The sequence below is a fragment of the Abramis brama genome, assembly GCF_963993115.1.
Source record: "Abramis brama genome assembly, chromosome: 17".
In the NCBI taxonomy this organism is placed as follows: domain Eukaryota; kingdom Metazoa; phylum Chordata; class Actinopteri; order Cypriniformes; family Leuciscidae; genus Abramis; species Abramis brama.
This window is the reverse complement of record NC_139979.1, coordinates 32,176,058-32,198,978: the sequence shown is the minus strand read 5'-3', so window position 1 is coordinate 32,198,978 and position 22,921 is coordinate 32,176,058. Positions and strand designations below refer to the sequence as shown.

The 22,921-nt window shown below is 40.4% G+C and overlaps 1 protein-coding gene across 1 annotated transcript in view; it reads right to left on the bottom strand.

The window, feature by feature from the left end:
* Positions 1-8,765, bottom strand: part of lars2 (leucyl-tRNA synthetase 2, mitochondrial) — a 102,640-nt gene extending 93,875 nt beyond the window's left edge. The window contains exons 1-2 of the mRNA XM_084088601.1: positions 8,600-8,765; positions 3,444-3,643 (exon numbers count right to left, since the gene is read on the bottom strand). Coding sequence (XP_083944727.1) covers positions 3,444-3,626 — 183 coding nt within the window. The 5' untranslated portion in view covers positions 3,627-3,643; positions 8,600-8,765. The remainder of the gene's footprint in view (positions 1-3,443; positions 3,644-8,599) is intronic.
* Between the last annotated feature and the right edge of the window lie 14,156 nt (positions 8,766-22,921).

Below are 22,921 nucleotides of genomic sequence, written 5' to 3'. Positions count from 1 at the left end.
TGAGGTTAATGTCCCCACCTGGGATTTATCAGTTGTTTTGTTGGGGTTATTACTGGAATCTCCTTTCAGACCTTTAGAGTCAACTCCTGACCGGATTCTGACCCTCGAGGTGGCGTTTTTGTTAGCATTAGCCTCTCTCAAGCGTGTGGGGATCTGCAGGCTCTTTCTTGCATGGAGTTTGCCGTGGGTCTGGTGAAGGGTTTTCTGTGACCCAGGCCTGGTTATGTCCCCAAAGTTTTGTCCATGTCATTTCACTCTCAAGTGCTCATGCTTTCTCTAGAGGCTCCATTTTCTCTACCCTGTTCAGGCTTTAAAGGAGTAGTTCACTTCAGAATAAACTTTCTTGATAATTTACTCTCCCCTGTGTCATCCAAGATGTTCATGTCTTTCTCTCTTAAGTCGAAAAGAAATGAAGGATTTTGAGGAAAACATTCCAGGATTTTTCTCCATATAGTGACTTCAATGGGGTCCGACGGGTTGAAGGTCCAAATGTGAGTTTCAGTGCAGCTTCAAAGTCTCGACACGATCCCAGCCGAGGAATAAGAGTCTTATCTAGACATCTGAACCACTGGTCATTTTCTAAAAATAATTTACATTTATATACTTTTTAACCAGAAATGCTCGTCTTGCACTAGCTCTGTGATGCGTCACGCATTACGTAATCACGCTGAAAGGTCACGCGTGACATAGGCGGAAGTACCGACCTAGTGTTTACAAAGCCAACGTGCAAAACTAAGTCAAACGCCATTTACAAAAAAATAAAAAATAAATAAAAGGTACAACAACGATGTCGGACGATTTTGAAGTTGGAAGAAAGAATTACCGCCTGACCTTTCCAACGCGATTACGTAATGTGTGAAGTCTTGGATGTGCAAGACGAGCATTTGTGGTTAAAAAGTATATAAATGTTTATTTTGTTATAAAATCTTATTCCTCAGCTGGGATCGTGTCGAGACTTTGAAGCTGCACTGAAACTGACATTTGGACCTTCAACCCGTTGGACCCCATTGAAGTCACTATATGGAGAAAAATCCTGGAATGTTTTCCTCAAAAACCTTCATTTCTTTTCACCTGAAGAATGAAAGACATGAACATCTTGGATGACACAGGGGAGAGTAAATTATCAGGAAATGTTAATTCTGAAGTGATCTACTCCTTTAAAGGTGTAATTGGACCTCAGGGCGTCTCAGTTGTTTGTGTGTTTTGGGGCTCGCCGCCTCTAAGCTCAGGATCTCTCATTGGGTGAGAGATGTCATTTCTTTGGCTTATGAGGTGCGGACGCTTCCTTCACCTCTGGGCACTGCAGCTCACGAGTGTCGCATCTTCCCTCCGCTTTCACTTAGGCTCTATTGGTCCTCTTCGCACACTTTTATTATGTTTTATAACCTGGATTTGGATCCCCTGGTTCCCGGGTTCTTTCCGCATGAAACTGGTCGCTTTTGAAAAAAAAGAGAGTTCTTTCAGCCAGATCTGGCAGCGCTTAGCTTGGCGTGTGTGTGTGTGTGTGTATCGTTCCCATTGCACCATCGCCACGCAGTGTCTCATTCCCCTATTCAGAGAATATGGGTTACAAAGGTACCCCCCGATGTTTTTGTATACGGTCTTCATGTTTCATCAGTCAAAACTATTCTGCTACAGCGATCTCTGGATGCCTTTGATGAGTTTGATCATATAAATGAATTCCTGGAATGTAATAAGGTTGATGACTTTATGAGTCTCAATTGAGGACTTTCTGAGTGCAGGAATGAAACAGACGTGTGTGTAATGCTCACAACACCCTTAAGGCCTATTTTGGTAAAAGTAGGAAAAATAATACTTCTCTATGAGAAATATGAAGTAAACATGTGTGAATCCATGTTTTTCCCCAGTGTAGAGAAGTATACAGTTGTTTTTTTCTCAGTGAATGCATAAGATTTCCAGACAGAAAATGAAGAAATTACCGCAGATAATTTAATTTTTTATAATAAAATTTAGACCTTTCTAATGACTTGCAGGGACATTAAGCTGTATTTTCAAGGTCTCACCCAAAACAGATGGATTTTGTTTGGATTGTGATTAGTGATATCTGGCTACAAAAGCAGAATTGACTTCATGTTAAGCAAGAGGTGTTATGTTCCTGCAGTCTGCCATTTTTGGCAAATAAAGAAAATGTTGGTCTGAAACCATTTCTTGCTGAGGATTGTATTTTATGTGCCCTCTTTTGAACATTAAATGTCCTTTGTCAGTCACATGCCTGTTTAAATGATGAACTGCTCTACTTTTGGTTGTTTTCAGAGATGGTAACAGACGTTTTATTCAATTGTGCTATACAATTGTGTGGCCTGTGCTACAAAACTTTCAACCTCTGTGGCACCAGTACTATCTGCAAAAGTTAACGTACCATTGGTAACCCTCTTAAAATATTTAAGCTAATTTGTTTCGATGTGTGGGTCACACGTTGGCTGCAGCAGAGATGAAACAGGATCCAGTGCAGCAGTCTTTATACAGAAACAAACTCAAATCTTCACACAACACTCAAGAACAAGAACGGAACAAGCAACTTAACACAACAAAGAAACGTGAAACACGTGTACTTACTGAATCAAACCATTTGTAACCTAGGAGACTAACAGGCAGGGCAAGAGTACTGAATCTCCTGATGAAAACACAGGCAAAACAATAGCATTGCTAAAAGCATTGCTTATGCACGATGTAGTCTATAAAAAAACTTGATTTTCTCTTTTTTTATCTTCAAAATTGTGCTTTTTTATGAAACTTCCCCACATTCAAGTGTTGATAAAAAAGAATGCATGAAGCTAGAATAAAAAGGTTTTTTTTTTTTTAAGCAATATATTGCATGTTCAGATATTTATACAACAAAACATTCTGGGTGTCTTATGTCTAAACTTGAAATCAGTGTATTTTATGTAAACACTTAGCAAAAAAAAGTAGTATGTAAAAAAGTATTTACTATAACTATTCCATGTGGGAAATTTACTTAAATTTGAATGCTAAAGAAAAAAGGTCAATAAGTATGTAAATAATTTGACTTTATGACAAGGCTTGAAAAAACTTTTAACTTAAATAATATATTTAAATACGTTTTGTTGTCCTTAAAGATAAAGGTGTATGGAAATTATGTAATTACAAAACTTTTTGAGTCAATAAATTGAAACTCAGTTAACTAAATATTTTGATCCTTGTTCCTCACATAAAGCACATGTGACTTCAGTGGTCATTGTATGGACAAAAACTGCTTTAAGCTTATTCTAAAATTGTGTTAAGAATTTTTTTTCAGTTGTACAGGTTTGGAACTGCATGATAAGATTTAAAAAAAATAATAATTTGACTGCAGTACCTATTTCGACCACTAGTTGTCATTCTTACAGACTGCAGCTTTAATATCTTTCAATATTACAATCATCTACTGCACATCATCTCCAGTTCGCCATGATGGGATGTACCTGGTGTGCCTGATCCCTCTTCCACTGCTCCTGGATCCGGGCGCTCCAGCTCTGCTCCACTCGACGCCGGGTCTCGGCCCTGTAGTCCCGCTCCCACACCCCAGATTCACTGAACAGACCCCGGATCAGCTGGACACGCGGCAGCGGCCTCCACGGGAACACGGTGACCCTCCACACAGACATCAGCGGGACCCTGGGACCTGCAGGAGCGCAGGAGGAGAGTGGTTACGCTGGGAACTCGGACACTAAAGCGTGAGATAACTGTGTGGCCTGATGATTAATGCAAACACATTCACCATCTCGGTCAAGCGGCAACATTCTGATCTGAAAAATGAAGCCTACCCGGAAGTGCGAAAAACTGCAATACATCGAAAATCCGCTAGAGGAAGGTCCCAAAAGGGAGCAAATGTCCATAGACCCCATATTAAAATGTCCGTTTTCACAGCATAAATTCATGTTTTTACAGGTTGGTCCCATGGACTTTTATTATATTTTTCGATAGGTTCCGAGTGCCTGACAACCATGAGGGCTGTGAATTTTTTTCTAACTCGTTAGTTTAGATCGTATTTAGATATAAAATGTATGACAAATAAGGGCGTGGTTAACTTTGATTGACAGCTTGATTGACAGCCGATAATGAGCATAGGCTGCGCCAAGGAGAATGACAACATAAGAAGCGCCATTTTTTAACACAGTTGAAATATAATACTACTGTTTCTGTATCATGAAATGTACTTTTAAGAGTTTTTCAGGTGAGAATGTAGTTGTTTAAAGCTCAAATCTGTGGTTTATTTATAAAGATTTATGAAAATTGTATCCAGTTGTGAGATCCAGCGATGACCGGGCGCTCGGCGCTCATGTACCCCGCCTGGAACAGCCTTTCCTCGGCTAGTCGTTCTGACGTTTGCCGCTGACTCTGGCGTCTCTGTAGTGGTTAAACATGAGATATAATTCGTCTTGTCTATATCTAACGGGCGATTTTTGGTTTCGTGAATCTATAATTTGTTCCCTGGGCAATCGTTTTGGCTGAGGGGAAGTTTCATAACTTTATAAGCTATTTAAGTTTACCGTTGTATGGTTAGACTAGAGCGCTGACTTTGTATGTTTGACTGAATTGTTTGCTTTATTTGTATAGCTTCTTGTAACTTTACCTTTTACTTTTATAATGGCTAATATTGATAAAAGTGAAATTTAACAAAAAGAGACTGGGTTGAGTTTTGTCATTTTAAATTTTAATACAACGAATATGATCTGTAGGCTAATGTTGTTTACTGCAACATCTGTTGTTTAGTACAAACGCACATATTGCCTGGACCATATTAAAATGTTTAATATTTTTATATTATATTTAAAACGAAAAGAGGCAGATTTGTGTTTTATATTTTGTTTTTTTTATAAACGTTATGTGCAGTGAATATAATCAATACGCATTGCCTGAACCACATTTGTGTGGCTATAATGTTTAAGATTTCTTTAAATGAAAACTAAAAGAGTTAGTATGGTGTTTTATAACATATTTCGTTGCCTAAAATATACAGAGATAACCGGAGTAGCAGAGCGAGCTGAGTGACGCGCGCTGCGTCAGAAGGTGGGCGGGGTTAGGATTACCCAAGATTTTCCAAGATGGCGCCGCCCATACCCCCCATAAACGGCTTCAAACCCGTTCTTCAGAAAGTCTATGGGTGACGTCACAGACGCTTTGTCCATATTTTTTACAGTCTATGATCTCGGTATAAAACGTTCCTTCATTTTAACAGATTGTCATGGCGTATTGTGCTCAGATGTCTGTTCTGTTGGAGAAACAAATAGACTGGGAAATGTTGCGGCGTAACTATAGCAACATGCCATACTGTAAGGTGGCAATAAACCTGTCCCCTTGGAAACAAATGTTTTAACACCTACAAAAACTTCTAAACTGGTCACATTAAACATAAAAATAATTCACCAGCGCAATCTACACAAACACAATGCGTGTAGGGAGGCATTATTATGTTTCAGTGCAGAAAGAAGAAAGACTTGCTTTAATTTTAATTTTCTCATGAAAAAGTATTTTCACTATGATTCATTCTAGTGTTTATAATTCATATAAATCTGAGTAAAACTGGCTTCATCATTTCAATTGAATGATAAAGCCTTGATTTTTATATTATGTTTTGGAAAATGTTTTAAACATTATGTTTGTTCATCTTGATTCTCTTTTGGATTTTAATTGATATTATGCATTAAGAAAAGACACCACAGGTGAATAGGATACAATGTTTAACTAATTGAAATCACCGGTTGATTAACAGCACAATCGTAAACAATATGTAAAAAACTGCAGAACAGAAATCTCAACATTGGATTTGGTCAAGTTAAAAATTCTTGTCTTATTTTGTTGACAGATGAGAGTTAATGGTTTTGCAGAGGGGATTTTGGATCACTCCATAAACCCCATAAAATAATAACATGTTTTTATGAACAAAATGCGCACGAATGGTGCATGAACAAACCCATCAGGAAAAACCTTCAGAATATATAGATAAAAATAAATGTGCAAAGTTTGGTGTGTAAGGAGTGAAGATTTCTGACTTAATTTTGAGAAAACAACCTTTAAAGATATGTATTGTAATTGAAATCTACAGATGCAAATAAATAAAGTGCAATAAAGCAAACACTTAAATTAGTTTATTTCCAATAGTCTGAAAGAAGACAAAATATGGAAGCAAAATTAAAAACATGTATATCATGTTATCTGTCAAGTGTCAACCCGTTACCAGTAGCCATTGCTACATTTCAACCACCAAAAATACCACCAAAATTAATAATATTAAATGTGCAGACTGTAAGAATGACAGCTAGTGGTCGAAACAGGTACTGCAGTCCAATTAAAAAATATCAGAGACCGTTGATTCCCCGCCTCCACAGACTCGACGCTCATGCGTGTCGCCAGTTTGAGCACACACAACAGCAACGAGTGCAACTGACAATGAAAGCCGAGGAGACTTACGACTGTAAGTTAAAGCTACACTGTGTAGGATTTTCTCCCATCTAGCAGTGACATTGTTTATGACTACCAACTGAATATTACTTTCTAGCCCCTCCCATTCCGAGGGCGTTTTAACTCCTACGGTGGCCGGCAGTCGCGAGTAATCTTCTCCTCGCATTCGTCATGGTGCCACTGAGTGTAAAAGCGCAAAAGGCGAAGCTTGAATTTCCAGGTATGTCCCTCTTTGGCACATGTATTTTCAAGATGGAGGTGCAACATGGCTGCCGCCGTTCGAGCGACTCGCTCGTATGTATTCTGAATGGCAGATTCTACGCTTACGAGAATACTTGATTAGTTGGTGGAAGTAATTACACATGAATGAGCACATATCATTTTGAAAGAACAAAGTGTTTTTTGCTAAGAATCAACTTAAAAAATTACACAGTGTAGCTTTAATGAGTTAATTTATCAGTGTTTTAATATGCTCTCATTCATCGAAATTTTTAGATGGATATCGAGGCTTTTTAGGTTTTCTCTGACCCAGTTTGTTTGCTGGCTGCAATACCAACTGGTTTCCTGCCAACTGGCATGCCGGGGTGTCGAAGTACTATTGGGTGAACTGGCAGTGGGCGGAGTCACACAGACCAAAACAAAAACAGATATTCCAACACAGACCGCACATTTCAGCGTAAAATAACTGGATGTAGAAGTGTTTTTCAGAGACACGAGTATATGAGCATTTTTCCTAAATATCTGCAAACATATTATGGTATTTTTATGCTTCAGTAGAGTAAAAAAGTTACATACAGCACCTTTAATATGGTGCAAAAAATTCTCCATATAAGCTCAGTTTTTAATTTATAAGCAATAGGCTATCACACGAACTGAAGTGCTGTTTTCCCAAATATCAGCACGTTTGCAAATAAGATTTTGATTTTATACAATTTGATAAACAATAAGTTAATAGGCTATTAGGTGACTTACATTGTAGACACAATATTGTCAATATTGTCTGTTTTTCCTCTATTTTGACAATGAAAATAGGTCCAAACAGTAGAAATCATCACAGTTTCAGTTTAGTTTTCGAACGAATCGTTCTAATGAAAGACTCGACGACTCACTCAGTCACTTCTGCTTTGTCCCTGAATGAATCAGCCATTTTGACCGAATCATTTGACTGTGTGATTCAATCACTAACTCGTTAAATCAATGATTTGCCGCCGCCTACTGGCAGGTTTTAGTATCATTTCATTTTAGCTGAGGGACTGACTGAGCGATAAAAGATTGAATGCTGTTTTTGTTTTCGGTCGTGAATGTAACAATATATCTGTTTAAAAAGATAGAATGCGTCTAAAAAATTAACTATTAGGAGCAAAATATGAGATAACATTGTAAATGTAAATATTAGACTGTTTCTTTTAAACAGCTGGCCTTCGATTCGCAACGGCTGCTTCTGCTATTTACCATCATACTGTTCCCATTAAAAAATATTGAACAATTCCATAAATCAAAAACAAACTTTAAACATTACAACATCCATTAACTAGATTTCTCTTCTCTGATGATGTGTTTACTGGCGCGAGGGCGGGGCAACCTGTCAATCACACGAGATCCACCAATATATCACAGTCAGACTCAGAGGTCACAGTAGGAATGAGGATCGCAACTTCCTCTTCATGCCGACTATAACTGGCCAGTCCCCATGAAACAGCATTTTAACTTTACAGAAGCACCTATTTCATTCAATGACCCAGTTATCAAACAGCTGCGAATCTGTGTGACGCACATAAGGCTCTTGAAATCATGGCGAGATGTTAGAGGACGAGAGTTTCTCTGACAGCCGCCCACAGGCTCTCAACACACACACACACACACACACACACGGCCTCGTGTTTGTGGAAGAGAAGTGAGGGAGATGTTCGCGTTGCTATGGTACCCAGCTTCAAATATGGAAGATTCATCGTGATATTGGACTCCAATGACAACACGATGTTCAGTGAGATGAGATTATGAGTGTTAAAAGAGCCACACCAGCTCAGGTCTAATGCATTTGAACGTGTTATGTAGCCTTACATTATTCTTAGCAAAATTATCAAGTTTTTCAGTGATAATGCCAGAATTTCTAGTAGCACACGAGGAAGACATCACCTGTCAAATGGTTATAACTTAAGGATCACGTTCTACTTACACGACAAGCATCGACAAACAATGGGACCTGTCCCGATATATTGCGATCCTTTCCGCGTGGTCTATATTACAAATCCATTCAAAGCTTCATTCTGGTGACGCATAAACACACGATACACTGACATTTGACAGACTCACACCGCTACACGGGCGCCGCCATGTTGTTCAAATAGAGCAAACTTTATTTAAATCTCTATGCATAAAGCAATGACGCAGAAACACAGTAGAGTTTAGAAGTCATATTAATATATGTAAGCCCGTTTCCGCCATATTTGAGTAAAGTATGATTACGTAAGTCATAATAATAAGGACATTTTGAAAATTATGACTTATTATGTAATTGTATTGACATAATTAGCATACTCGTAGCCTATGCCAAAATAATGAGAAACTTGTTCGTAATGATGAATTATCAGTAATCGTCGCAGTCTGAATGTGCATGCATTGAAGATCATTTATCCTCATGTTGTTCCAAATATGTATTTTTATATCTTTATATTTTGAGAAATGTCTCAGGCTGTGTCCAAAATCACACTGTGGGATTGAATAAGTGCACTCAATAATGTCTGATATGGCACCACTACAAATGGCTGTTCCCTCAAATAGTGCACTAGGCCTATATAAGGGGAGGTTTCAAACACCTCTGTGGTTTTTATCCATACAAAGGAAGTGAATTCTCACCAAACCGGTTCTTCAAAACAGGCCTGTCTATTTTGTGTTACAAAGAAGAAATTGGTGTCATTTTGTGGACACAGTGGTGCGTTTTTGGGGGGTCCGGCAGTGAGTCAAGTGTGCATCATGATCATTTTAAAAACTGTGCCAAGTGACTCGCTACCAGGACACTGACAGTTAACTGGCTATGGTTTATAGCAGGTGTTAACAGTGATTAACAACTTATTAATAGAAATTATAAACCAATAAAGCTCATTCAATTAGAGAATAGCCACCCTCCCTTTCAATCACTGCAACACAAATGACCATTCATATAAATCATAAGACAGATTGTTGACAGTCTATGATCATAAAGAAAAGTTGTGTATTACCAGTTCCTCCATAGTAATGATATTATAATTTTGCTTCATTATAAGCCGCAGTCATCAGGATCTAAGCACCAGTGGTCTGTGTGGAAGATTATCAATTCAACTGAATTGTATCTTATGATGTGGTTTTTATAGCAAAGTCCATCTTGAATTTTTACTGAATGTTAGGGTTTGATCATATGTGCGACTCATTTTCAACATTATGTATTTACATGAATCGCGTGTCATATCAGGATGTCACAAGACAATTTCAAATAAAGCTCAAAACCTTATTTATCTGAAGCATTTATCATAATGCCCTTTTCATTTTATTTCTAAATGTTGCCTTAGGCTATACCCTTCCTTGCACTTTTACACATAGGTGTTTGTTGTACACCACAACAATGTCTTTATAGAAATTTTATAATATACTATCGTGAAAAAATATATATATAAAATGTGTTTGTTCATTTTAATTGGACAGCATTATAGTCAATCGTGTCTTGCAACTTGAAAAATTTGCTTTATTGGGTTCTAAAAAAAAATAGTTATTTTTTACGCATTTCACAGATTTCTGTGTACACATATAAAACTATTCTGTCAGTAAACCACATTTATACAAATGATCTAGATCACTGCTTTTATTTCCATTCAAACGGATGGAAACCGATAGAAAAGGGTTAAGCTTATATTCTTTACCCTGCAACATTATCACAGCCTTCTTCTTTCAGTTGAAATAGCTAATAGCTTAGAATTTGCTGTTAGCCTCCGGAGCATCATACATTCATGAATGACTTATTCTCCATATGTACAAAGTTTGGAGAAGTTTGGACATTTTGCACACAAGTTATAGATATAAAAGTCATAATGGGTCAGACCATTACCATACCATACCATACCACACACACAAAATCCCCTACACTGTTTAAAGTCCGAACTGGAAGTTGCTACCGACTTTTCTCCGCAGTGTTGTGATGTATTTCCAAGTGAAACGGTATATTGAATAGAGGGCGGGGTTTTACTCTAGCGCAGCCCCTCTTCATCCCTCGCTCATATCAGACTGATGGTTGAAGAGGAGTGGTTAAGGATATTCAACCCAAGCCGGCAAACTGACGTCATCAGAGAAGGAATGCCATTCCAGAGCGGAAGCTAATTTTCAGATTTTGATTAGAGATTACCACCACGACAAACAATTTCTGTGTATTAACTTGCACGGATGAATTATTCACCAGAAGACTAATAATGTGCACGGTACTATACGGTTATCCGGACCACACCTGATAGATGACCTACCCCTATAATGGCAGATAAAGTTTTTAAATAATTAAAAGAAAAAATTTGATTTACCATGGCTCAGGCTTAAAGCAAGGATTCAGAAGAAATCTGAACTTTGATTGGCTTTATTAGATAAAACATAAAGTTGCTTATTATAGTGCCACCATGTGGCAGATTTTCAATAAATTCGGTACACATTCATTTTCACAAGGTGTACAAGTATGTCATTTTTTTTACCGTAGCCCGTTAAGATTTGATGTTATTAGCCGCTGAAATTGAATTGGCTGCTGGTGGCATGTTTTTTAAGTATCCTTGTCATATAGACCTTATGCGCTGGAGAAACAAGCGCACAGCCATCTTTATAACTTTGTCTTTAAGCTTCCGTTTTTGCTGTAGTGTATATTTCTATGGCATCGCTGTCAAAGGGTAATTAGCTGGTGAAGTAGATTTATGTCAGTCACGTAAAGTTTGTTTGGTTTTCATTCATGTCATGTGTTCCCTTTGTTCTAGTTTCCCACCACAATCTGCCACCATTCTTCACAGCTGTTCTGTGTTTTAGTTAATCATCACTGTGTATTTAAGTTCCTCCCTTTGTCCTGTTCATTTGTCGGCTGTTGTCTGTGCACTAGCACACTGTTTTGTTTGTTGGCTTGTTATTCTGAGTTCATTATAAATCTTATGTTCTTTTATATTCATCTTTATTCTTCTGTGGATCTAAGTGTTACAGAACAACCAACCAAGATGGATTATGCAGCCAAACTGGCTGTGATTGCCTGTGAGAGCAAAGTTTTTTTTAACCTTCTCCACCAACTTTTTCTGTCTCGCCATCACCTGCCCCTTCGACGACAAGACCCTCTAACTTCCATCACCCCGTGGACCTCCCTGACACCACTGGACTGAGCTGGAGAGAGGCGATCATCCAGTGTCTGGAGAACGTTGCGCCCCGGTCCAGAACACAGCCGGACCCAGAGCCCGAATCACCACCTTCGACCGCGGAGAACTCGTGTGTGCCCCCCGCAGACGGAGAGCTACCCCCCTCCGCGACGAGTCAGCCAGAGCCCAAGGACAAGTGGCCAGGGCGGACCCTCGCCCCGGAAGAGGAGCCCCTAATGTGTCTGACCGCGACATCGGTGGCTGAGGGTATTCTAGTGGAAATAGAGACTGAGGACTGGCTGATTGACTTCAGCACAGAGATATCGTCTCCCACCCTATCCAACCCTAAACAGCACAGAGACCTGCATGGACTCTAGCCACGTTTCCATTACCCTTCAAATTGCGGAAATTGAAATTGCGAATTGAAAATACGCCCAATGGAAACACGTCAATTTCGCAAAAACTCCCATTTATCGCAAAAAAATTTACGCTCGCATGAGGTGGTTTTTCAGGCAATTCGAAAAAGGAATATTTCGCAAAACTGCAATGGAAACAGTTTTTGCGCATTTACAGTCACCTGACTTAGAAGGCGCGGTGCCGTCTGTGATCTGCCGCGAACTGCTCCAATCAAGAAAGGCGCAAACTCAAAAGGGTCTTTTGTCCGGCAGCTCTCCTCTGCTCTGTAGCCTTTTGGGGGGAGTACTCTGGGTTTGGGCCGAACTCCGAGCTCTGAGCCCTCCCCCCGGACAGCACGCCAAATACGCATTAAACTTTACCCCCTCTAATTGTATGTAAATGTGTGTTTGGACAGAATACGTGACAGAGTTCTTTATTAAATTCATAAAAGACAAAAGAATGACAGAAATACTGGATTCTAAACCTCAAAGAAATGCCACAATCAAGACCTCGGAGCAGAAATGAGTGAGAAAAACCCAGAAACACCTCATATGAGCCGCTCATAAGGGTTTTTCCTTGCCATTAATGCTTGGATAACACGCCTATGTTTCCTTCCATTAATAATAATAATGTCTAGTGCGGTACGTGGCTGTGATATAAACCTACCAACGTCCGTTGCCATGATTTTTGGAATGACTTATCGCGAGAGGAAAAAATGACGTTTTAGTCGCATAACATCGGTTAATGGAAACGCCGTCATTTCGCAATAGTTTTTTATCGATATTTAGAAAAAAAACGCAAAAGTTTTGCGCAAATCTGTAATGGAAACACTCCTTCTGTATTAACTTCGACCCTGTCACATATCCATCTGCCTCCGTCACTGCCGTGCTCAGCCAGTCCTCCAGCCCCACCTCTGCTGGAAGTTTGCAGCCCTTCACCATCTCTAGGAATGCCTTGCTGTGACGTCGAGCCGCAGGTCATGCAACCACCATCAGCTCCTGAGCGAGTGGATCTTGTGGCTCCGCCTCCAGCCTCTGATCACCTCACTCTGTCTCGGCCAGTCGACCTGTCGGCTCAGCCTTTGGCTCCACCAGACACCCTGAATGAAACCCACAGGTAATATCTAAAACAAGAGGTTTTATAGCAGTGAATGACATTTCTATCTGTTTCAGAGGGGGATGGCAGATGACTGGATCGCTGGAGAAGACTGAAGACTGAAGATTAGCTGAGCGGATCACACAGGTAAGTGTCTCAGCAATAGGTAATCAGGCAAGTAGTTTGGGTTAGGAACAACGAGACCAGACAAATGATGAACTGACCGGTGAGCTTAAATAGAAAGGTGCTGATGACAGTCAGTAACACAGGAGATGTGAGCATAGGAGCTTCTATCAGCCGCCATGGCCGGGAGACAGGAGACAGGACAACAGGAAGTTCCATCGGCCACTCTGCCCATGGCGAGGAGGCTAGAAACGGTCATCCTGACCACAATGTAGGAGCAGGATGGAAAGGAGGTTTGGCTATCCTTCGTGGCCGAGACAAGGGAACTTGAGGCGGGAACAGCCACCTCAGCTGTGTGGGTATGGATGGAGACAGACACCGGGTTGTGCTCTGGTACGAGAGCGTGCACAGGGTTATCCTCCCGAGAGAGTTCGGTGAATTGAGCAGGCTCTTGACTGGGTTCGGAGAAGTGAGCAGGCTCCTGGCTGTGCTCTGGGGAAATTAGCTGATTCTGGAGCGGACTCTGGACTGAACTCTGGAGAGGACTCTTGACTGAACTCATGAGCGGACTCGTGTATGAACTCATGAGTGGGCTCTTGAGCTGACTCATGAGTTAGAGTAGCCTCGGGAGCGGACTCATGACTCATGGAGTTAAATCTCGGACAGACTCATAGACTGGACTGATTTCTGGAGTGAACTCACAGGAAGGAGCGGGCTTTGGAGCAGACTCATTGACTGGACTTGACTCTGATACAGGCTCAGGGGTTAGAGCGGGCTCTGATACAGGCTCAGGGGTTAGAGCGGGCTCAGATACAGGTTCAGGGGTTAGAGCGGGCTCCAATGCAGGCTCAGGGGTTAGAGCGGGCTCAGATACAGGCTCAGGGGTTAGAGCGGGCTCAGATACAGGCTCAGGGGTTAGAGCGGGCTCCAATGCAGGCTCAGGGGTTAGAGCGGGCTCAGATACAGGCTCAGGGGTTAGAGCGGGCTCAGATACAGGCTCAGGGGTTAGAGCGGGCTCCAATGCAGGCTCAGGGGTTAGAGCGGGCTCAGATACAGGCTCAGGGGTTAGAGCGGGCTCAGATACAGGCTCAGGGGTTAGAGCGGGCTCAGGGGTTAGAGCGGGTTAGAGCGGGCTCAGATACAGGCTCAGGGGTTAGAGCGGGCTCAGATACAGGCTCAGGGGTTAGAGCGGGCTCAGATACAGGCTCAGGGGTTAGAGCGGGCTCCAATGCAGGCTCAGGGGTTAGAGCGGGCTCAGATACAGGCTCAGGGGTTAGAGCAGGCTCAGATACAGGCTCAGGGGTTAGAGCGGGCTCCAATGCAGGCTCAGGGGTTAGAGCGGGCTCAGATACAGGCTCAGGGGTTAGAGCGGGCTCAGATACAGGCTCAGGGGTTAGAGCGGGCTCCAATGCAGGCTCAGGGGTTAGAGCGGGTTAGAGCGGGCTCAGATACAGGCTCAGGGGTTAGAGCGGGCTCAGATACAGGCTCAGGGGTTAGAGTGGGCTCAGATACAGGCTCAGGGGTTAGAGCAGGCTCAGATACAGGCTCAGGGGTTAGAGCGGGCTCCAATGCAGGCTCAGGGGTTAGAGCGGGCTCAGATACAGGCTCAGGGGTTAGAGCGGGCTCAGATACAGGCTCAGGGGTTAGAGCAGGCTCAGGGGTTAGAGCGGGTTAGAGCGGGCTCAGATACAGGCTCAGGGGTTAGAGCGGGCTCCAATGCAGGCTCAGGGGTTAGAGCGGGCTCAGATACAGGCTCAGGGGTTAGAGCGGGCTCAGATACAGGCTCAGGGGTTAGAGCGGGCTCAGATACAGGCTCAGGGGTTAGAGCGGGCTCCAATGCAGACTCAGGGGCTGGACGGGTTCGATACTGAACTAACCCGATTTCTCTCACTGGAATGGACTCAGAGATTTTACTTACTGGAACGGACTCTGGACGAAGGGAACCGATGAGTGGAGTGCTTCCTTGAAACCGCCCTCATGGATATGAGGGGAGGGTCTGCTAATTTAGATATTAGGCCCGCACTGTTGTATACAACCTTCAGTGCCCGGTGAAAGGCTGGGGATGTTGCTTTCCTGGACCGGGGAATGTGAGGATACTCAGGAGTGACGGCCATGACCGCTGAGGGTTCTGGCGTGACGGCAATGATGGTTGGAGAAACTAGTGGTTTTTTTACTAGAACTGACTGTATGGTGGAATCAGGACAGACGGAGACGAGGGAACATGTGATGGTTTCTCTGTAGTTTTAAGATGATAAACACATTTATTAAGAAAATCTGTTGTTCTAATAAATCGGGTACCTTGACTTGAAGCAGTTATATTTGTGTCTGGTGGTATTACAAGTCAAGTTTGAAATACCACCAAATGCAAATATATACAAATGTCTCACAAATTTTATTACAAAATGTCTTATTTTATTAGACATTTTGTAAGAAATTTGTAAGAAATAAATGTTATTACAAATTGTCTTAATTTATAAGACATTTTTAAAGAAAATGTATGACATTTTGTAAGAACATTTGTAAGATATTTTGTAAGAAAATGTATAATAAATGTATATTTATAATGCACTGTTACCGTAGAGTTTCATAGTACATTATCTTGCAGAAACAAACAAACACCCAAACAACAATAATAAAAATGTAGTTATTAAATGTGTTGTTATTTTGTGTGTTTTTGCGGTGTTGTGCTGCCTGTCTTGGCGAGTATATTGACTCAAACACAATCGGTTACTGTATGTCTGCAGTGAACGTAAACAGTTGAAAGAGAATTTAGATGTGTGTCAATATGGTGTGTCAGGTCTTAAAGTGACAGCAGACCTTCTGGCTTATGCTGTTCATGTTAATCAAACATAGCAATGCACTTTACATTATTCAAATACACAAGTAGTCAATATAATTTCAGCATAATTCATGAATGCTTAATAAGGAGTTTATGACAATATAAACACGGACATCAGTTATCATTGTCAGATATTAATTCATCAATTAATTTAGTTGTAAGGTTTATTCTTCTGTAATAAATTAATTTGTACCTAATAAAAAGATAGTTTAAATAATGTTTCATATATTATTATTATTATTAATAGCATTATTATTATTGGGGTCTTCAGTAATTTGTTTTGTAAAGTATTTTTGCATTGCAATATTACTAATATTATCATTTTTACAAATATATTATTACAATTTTTGCTGGCTAAAAAAACATGCAATCATAGTGCACCAATAACCTGCTTGTTTTTGTACACCAGAAAGCAGTTTTATATGTTATTAATGTTCAAAAACACTAAAGCTCCGTTGCCTTTTGAACTGATAATATATTTATTAAAGTGTTAGTTTCAAACATTGAACATAACAGCACAAATAGACAGTTTAAAAATAAACACACACACACACAGTGATTTGGTGGTCAGTTGTCTTTTTTTGACACCAGTTTGTTGCTGTAACCCATTTTGTCAAACGATTCAAGATGGACTGCTGTAAAAAACCCATTATATTTGAAAATATACATTTCAGTTGAATCACCTAATCGTCCACATGAGCCATTGCTGCTTTTATTGCTGCAATTATTGCTGCTTGTGGCTATTTTTTATTTGTGTATTTTTTATTATATTATTGTAACATACTGAATGTTCTTAATCTTAGAAACGGACACTTAAGCATTAAAATGAGTGACACAGTTTTCTGTCACAGCTGCCAGGCATGAAAATTGAGTGTTGGATGTTTTTCCCTGTTACCTTAGCAACCCTTTTATCTCTCAATAGCAGACTGTTTACTGCTGAAGCATTTAGATTTGTGAAATCGGGAGTGAATCACACACAGGCTCCGTTTCACACCAGATGAAACAGAGCATTGACTCCTTTACTGTAAGGTCACAGAAGTTCAGTCATATCTTCACCCCCAACAGCTCTGTGCTCTCGAAAGAATCCAACTGCGGTGAAACTGCACCTGATGATTAGATTTGTTTTGTTTATATTTAAGGTTGACCTATTGTGCCCTTTTACCAAGTCTTGGTTTTGTTTTTGGGCTCTACTAGAACAGGTTTTCATGCTTGAATGTTAAAAAAGCACATTATTTTCCCCATATTCTCCATTGTTGCGGCGCCTCTCTTCTCAGTCTGTCAGTAACGCTCTGTTTAGTTCCTGTCTCTATGAAGCCCCTCCCTCTGAAAAGCACACTGTGCTCTGATTGGTCGGCTGGATCAGTGTGTTGTGATTGGTCAAGCGCTTTGAGCGTGTTTGGGAAATGTCCCGTCCCTTTCCATAACCGCCAGTTTCAACACACTACTAACTAACTCAACCAGGCCCCGTCCCTTTATTCTGCGTATGAATTATGTTAATGAGGAATATTGTGACGTATTCGTTCCCGGAAGAAACTCAAGACTACAATGGAGGCGATTCAGGGGCTGTGTCTGAAATCGCCCCCTTTAACCTCATTCAATATTCCCTACATCACCAATATAGTTCACTTGAAGGAGTGAATGAAAACGAGTGAGTGAATTCGGACACCGAGTGCACCGGAAGCGCTGCTGCTTTTGCTTAGTTTGTGCTATTTAATAATCATTTGAAACTTAGGCAGCTCCAGTACTAATGAAAATATTTATCTTGAACTCTGTTATTGAAACTATGTATAAACCTTAATTAAGGAATGTAAAAATTCAAAAGGAATTTATACCTGTATGATATTACGCTGTTGCCACATTGGACCAGCGGTTTGGAAAATAGATGGATGGATGATTCAGCTGCGAGCGCCATCTTCTGGTCAGACGCGGGAATTCATTTGCCACGCTACTCTCACTGTGCATGATGGGTATTCTCTAGCCGTTGAGCGTACATCGGTTGTACACTCGTTATTGCAGTGCATTATGGGATTGATTCAGTGCACTCGATAAGGTCCACTATGGTTTCGGACACCACTACAAATGGCTGTTCCATCAAATAGTGCCCAATTTAAGGGTATAGGGGACGATTTCCAACACAGCCAGAGAGTTCAGAAGCAGTGCGCACTCATATAGAGGCAAGTTTATTTATATAGCACATTTCATACACAATGGTAATTCAAAGTGCTTTACATAAAAAGGAATTAAAATAATCATAAAATAATCACAACAGATATAAAAAAAGAAAGAAAAGGAAGAAAAATATCATGCATAAGAAATAAAAAATAACAAGCAGAAAATAAGAATGTTTAAAATCATTACTAAATTCGGGGCGTCCCTATCTGAATGGAAAAGAGTCTGAGAGTTTCGGTTTCTGATTTTACATTAGAAGCACACCAGTTTTCCTAGTGTTTTTTCATCCCTAATGGATTGCGTAAACTTGTACACCTACTTTACTCAAGTGTATATGTTTTACACCGTCTATGAGTCCTGGTGTCTCTTCACTCATGTCTGAGTGCGCAGTGTGCCAAAATTAACACTCTCCAATTCTCTCAAACTTTCCCACCAGACATTAAAACCGTTAAGATTAAAAACGAGGAAAATTAAAACAGTTATAAATAGAATTAAAAGAATAAAAAAGATGATGCATGGTCATGGATGAGATAAAGTAGCTACAATCAGTCGGACATACAGCGGCACAGTGCTTATTCAGTAAATGCACAGTTACACAGATGTGGAGCACATCTGGGGCCATATTCACAAAACATCTTAAGGCTCAAAGTAGCTCCTAAGTTGCTGATTTAGGATAAACTCTTTAAAAAAAAATGGCAGTATCAGTCCTAATTTTAGACCGTACCATAGTACCGAGACTGCTCTCATTAGAGTCACAAATGATTTGCTCTTATCATCCGATCGTGGTTGTATCTCTCTATTAGTGTTACTCGATCTTAGTGCTGCATTTGACACCATTGACCACAACATTCTTTTAAATAGACTAGAAAACTATGTTGGCATTAGTGGAATTGCACTAGCATGGTTTAAATCATACTCATCTGACCGTTATCAGTTTGTAGCAGTAAATGAAGAGATGTCTTATCGATCACAAGTTCAGTATGGCGTACCACAAGGCTCAGTACTAGGACCATTGCTGTTCACTCTGTACATGTTACCATTAGGAGATATCATTAGGAAATTAGGAATTAGCTTTCACTGTTATGCCGACGATACTCAGCTTTATATTTCTTCAAAACCTAACGAAACTTACCAATTCACAAAATTAACGGAATGCATAGCTGATATAAAAAATTGGATGACTCGTAATTTCCTACTTCTAAATTCTGAAAAAACAGAGATTCTAATTATTGGACAAAAAACTTCCTCATGTAATAATCTAGAATACTGTCTAACACCTGATGGCTGCTCTGGTAAGTCTTCGTCGTCGGTTAGGAACCTGGGTTTGCTCTTTGATACCAATCTTTGAAAGTCATGTGTCTAGTATCTGTAAAACCGCATTTTTCCATCTTAAAAATATATGTAAATTACGCCATATGCTCTCATTGACAAATGCGGAACAATTAGTTCATGCGTTCATGACCTCAAGGCTAGATTATTGTAATGCTCTACTGGGTGGTTGCCCTGCACGCTTAATAAACAAACTATAGCTGGTCCAAAACGCAGCAGCTCGAGTTCTTACCAGAACCAGAAAGTACGACCATATTAGCCCAGTTCTGTCAACACTGCATTGGCTGCCTGTTAAACATCGCATCAATTTTAAAATATTGCTGATTACTTACAAAGCACTAAATGGTTTAGCTCCGCAGTACTTGAGCAAGCTCTTAACACATTATAGTCCTTCACGTCTATTGCGATCTCAAAATTCCGGCCAGTTGATAATACCTAGAATATCAAAATCGACTGCTGGCGGTAGATCCTTCTCCTATTTAGCACCAAAACTTTGGAACAGTCTCCCTAACATTGTCCGGGAAGCAGACACACTCTGTCAGTTCAAAGCTAGATTAAAGACACATCTCTTTGACCTAGCATACACATAACACATTATAGACTTCTATAATTCAATGTTAGGCTGCATAGATTAGGTCAGATGGAACCGGGAACACTTCCCATAAATCCTGATGTACTCGTTACATCATAAGATGAATGGCATCTACGCTAATTTTAGTGTCTTTGTTTATCCCGAGGTTTTCCCGCAGCCTGCCGGATCCAGGCCGTATCCAGATCTGACGAAGGACCTTCGCCTGGACCCGATGTCAACGCAGTGCTGAAGTGCCAACTAGTCTCTCCCTGTGGAGGATCCCTTTACCACTCTACAGATAATCGTCGTCGGGAAAACTCAATTCGCGTACCTACCCCGAATTGATAAAATAAAATAAAATTCTGTATCAAAAATTATAAGGAAACACCAGTACTTTGTTTAGGCTTGGTCTGTAGGGAATTACAAACCTGCGCACATATATTCAAACGCACATAACTATAGAACCAATTCTAAATGCGCATGTGAACGGCATCAGCGTTTCTCACAGGTTCACGTTTAAAGTCTGTGTAGAGAGAATGGTGTCGTCTTAGCGGCCCCTAATTTAATAACAAATGATCGTTAATAAAATAACTTTAATAACCGCTATAAAGCCAAAACAATCTTACCTTAAATTATACGTTTATCTCTGTAAAGCTGCTTTGAAACAATCTACATTGTTAAAAGCGCTATATAAATGAAGATGACTTGACTTGACTCCTACATGTTTGCCTTAAAGGGGTCATATAATGCCATTTTTGTACAAGCTAATATGATTCTTTAGGGTCTAAATTAAAAGTTTGTAATATACTTTAATTAAAAATTCTCATTAGTATTGTAAGAAAACACTCATTTTACCTGGTCAAAAACAGCTCTGTTTTCAGCACGCCGTTTAAGTGCATGTGTCTTTAAATGATTATGAGCTTTGCTCACCCCGCCCCTCTGTTCTGTGTGTACTGCCTACACAGTTTTAATAACACAATAACCATAACGCGTTGTTCATTATAAACGTGGGATTATGAATTATATTGAGAACGTCATACATAGAAAACATGCCGTAATGTACCGTAATGAGTGTAAACAGCCGCATTTGCAAAGATTAATATAAATATTAATATAAAGGTTAATAAAACATTACACTCACTTCTTCTTCTGGAGGTGCAGCAGGAACACGAATAGTTGGTACCGATCCTTTTTTCAGGAGCAGCTTCTTAGCAAAACCAGCTTTATATTGACCTCATTTGTAAAGCAGTCTGGTGTGTGAAATGATTTGCGCAAACATGAAAGCATTGACGTTGATCGTGGGGAATATTCCCTTCGAAAAACAAAACTCAGCCGCTGCTTCTTCAGCGGTTCGGATTTAGGAACATCTAAATGACTGCTGTGTTCGTTATTACACCCAAGAACAGAACACCACAATCGCTTAGACGCCATTCTGCTCATAGACAGTGCTCCAGCGTGTCAACAATGGCCGCGCCGGTCCGCGCGGACTTTGATTGACAGCTCGCTCACGAGCGAGGGAGGGTCTGTGTTGAAACGCTGCTGTCAATCAACAATCGTGGGAGGGGCGTGATTTGAGACACAGGAAAACATATAAAAAGATTTTTTTTTAAAACACTGGATGGATTTTTATCATTTTATGATGGTTGTGTACAGGCACTGCCAACACACATTTCAGTACAATCAACTTGTAAAAGTGCATGTACCATTATATGACCCCTTTAAGAGTATTTCACAAAGCATTTTAGCGCTAAAACCAGCTCCTAAATCTGTGAATAGTGGTAGAAAAGGTGTTGTCAAGTCAAAAACAATCCTAAAATGGTTGTTGCTGGCAATCTGCCTCAGCAATCCGGCCAAAGACACTGAATATACCATTGAGGCAATAGGCGATGCTGGTGATAGGCGATATACCGGTGCTGAGCCTGCTCCCCTTATAAATGCAATTAAAATTTGTAGATTTTAATCTGCAATGACATAACCTAAAAGTTCATTTAGGTACAGGCATTGTGCAGTGAATGATTTAGAATAAAACACTGCAGTTAAGTTGAAAATAATGTCCTATTGTCTGCAATGGGTAAAAGTTGGTCTCAGCAGCATTGTGAATTTTTTTATTCTCCTAAAAGCACTATTACTGCTAATTGGGAGAATTCTTTGTGGTAAGATTATGGGCCCTATCATACACCCGGTGCAGTGTTTTTTGCTAGTTTCAGCCCGACACAGTTATCATTTTCACGTCCTGTGCCACGTTGTTTAAATAGCAAATGCATTTGCGCGTCCATGGGCTGGTCTGAAAACCACTGTAGCTTTTAAAGGGAATAGGAGATGAGACTCTGATTGGTTTATTTCACGTTACGCCCAAAAAACACCCATTACTCATTGAGAGAATAGGGAAACCTTTTTAGACCATGAGCCGCCGACCATTTTCCCCGTCGTTAAACTAGCAAAAGTGGATTCGGACGCACTAAGAGCACTTGCACCGCGCGCTTTAGACCATGAGCTTAGATCATTAAAAAAGGGCCCATAATGTTTTGTGAATACGGCCCCTGGTCTCTTCTGGTTCCAGCTTCAGCATAATAGCTAAAAGTGGAAAAACCCTTGGTATTTCTAACTGATTTGATTCTGAAGATCTGAGTGATC